This window comes from Nanorana parkeri, unplaced genomic scaffold, assembly GCF_000935625.1.
Source record: "Nanorana parkeri isolate BGI_ZX_2015 unplaced genomic scaffold, ASM93562v1 scaffold279, whole genome shotgun sequence".
Taxonomy (NCBI): Eukaryota; Metazoa; Chordata; class Amphibia; order Anura; family Dicroglossidae; genus Nanorana; species Nanorana parkeri.
In genome coordinates, this window is record NW_017306547.1 from 1,042,347 (window position 1) to 1,044,179 (window position 1,833).

Consider the following 1,833-nt stretch of genomic DNA (forward strand, 5'->3'; position numbering starts at 1 on the left):
AAAAAAAAAAGAAGAAGAGTTTATTCAACTTCTCTTTTGCATGCCCTGGTTCTTCTTTTCCCTCTATCAACATGCTAATTACATTTTTAAATTAAACCTTTGTTCCCATTACATACCTTATTTTAAAACCAGTGAAATCATCACTGGGCTTCTGTGCTTTTCTATGGAATGCAGGCAGATCAGGGCTGATGGGAGGGACTGGCAAGGTGCTGAACGTGACTTCCTGAAAACATCTGTGCTCCCTGCCTTAATACTCCTCTCAAGAGCCCTCAGCCCCGATACAAGCAGTGGGGATGGATCTTGGGAGGAGTTACAGAAATATCAAACATCCTTGATAAGTGGATGTGTCAGTCTGGAGGAGTGGGTATTACTAGGCAGGCTGTATTTGCATGCAAACCGCCATAGTTAACGGCCATGATACTGAGCCTCCATGACAAAGAACTGAAATCCAATGAATGAAAAGAGCAGGTCAGGCACAGCAAGCCTGGGGAGGAAGGAGCAAGGTCATGCTAATGTCCTCTAGCCAGGAAATGTGGTGAAATCTATATGATGTGGTGCAGCTTACAATGCGCAATGAAATCAAAATAAGCAATTTCAGTACAGTAGAGGAGCCTGAGAACTGTGCAAGACTGAAGGTAAGGCTGGAGTTCAGATTTAAGTGGGTTTATTTAAAAGAAAACTGTTCACCATTCTGCATTTGTAATAATCTGATCTCCATCCTTACTTTTCTAAAGTGTGGCCTAAAACAATTTTTTTTTAATTATTATTATTTACTTGTGTTCCATCATAGTCAGGTTCAAGGCCATTTTAAGTTCTGCCCGAGCTCAGTACCAAATAAGGCATTCAAAAATTGTCATGACAAAAGTGCTGGCATCATTTTTTGGCCAAGGAGGTTAGCCTTGACGTGACCGTCAGCACAGGGTCACTTAAATGTAGAAGCATATCTGTAAAAGAAAAAATATACTTACTTTTCCGACGGCTCATTTGTTAAAAGGCTGTCTTTTTACTGTTACTCCGCTGCTTAAAGCATATGGCCCGTCAGCGGGAGAAGCCACAGCATGTATGCCACACACCCAGTAATATGCAAAACTGGCAATGGTCAGGGAACAGCAGAGTCAGGGTTTCAACTAATTGGCCGCCGCAAAGGTAAGTTTCCTCCTATTTTACAGGGTTTTTTTCAGCGAGTCCAAAAATGAGAAAAAAATGTTTTGTTCTCACATACAAGTAAAACAAGTGAATATGTGGAGATGCAGATACATACATAAAACAATTTCTAAAATCTGTTAAAGGGTATACTTAGTTACATTGGAATTCTGATCACCTAATGATCCTCCCTACAGTTGGACTAATACACAATCCAGATGATACATTATAAAATCAGATATGGCATTAACCAAAAGATATTTCTGTGTCACATAATGCACTAACCGTGGCATGAATTTACTAGATTTTCGCCAAGAAAATCCATTTACTGCTCTAGGGTGAGCAAGGTAGATGAAAGAAAAGTCTACTTCTCCTTGACCTTCTTTCTCTGGACTTGTAACAGGTGATATAACAGCAGAGTGCCAGCTTTCAGTATTGTACCAAACCTTAACCAGACAGTCATCCTGTGGGAAGAGATTGACAACAGCGTACAGGTGAAGGACGATTATGAGACTTATTAACATGAGTCCAACACAGTCAAAAACAGCAGCAGAGCATAGCGGCTAGTATTCTGCTGAATGCTGCAGGGATACAACAATACTAGCATGACAAAATGTAATGGACTGGAAACGGAAGACATTTTTGGCATAGATCACAGTCCTCTGGATTAGTGTTGCTCAACACTGGTTA

General features: G+C 40.5%; 1 protein-coding gene across 1 annotated transcript in view; it reads right to left on the reverse strand.

Moving 5' to 3' along the window:
• Window positions 1-1,833, reverse strand: part of DMXL1 (Dmx like 1) — a 127,046-nt gene that overhangs the window by 86,856 nt on the left and 38,357 nt on the right. Inside the window, exon 7 of the mRNA XM_018557308.1 lies at window positions 1,429-1,607. Coding sequence (XP_018412810.1) covers window positions 1,429-1,607 — 179 coding nt within the window. The remainder of the gene's footprint in view (window positions 1-1,428; window positions 1,608-1,833) is intronic.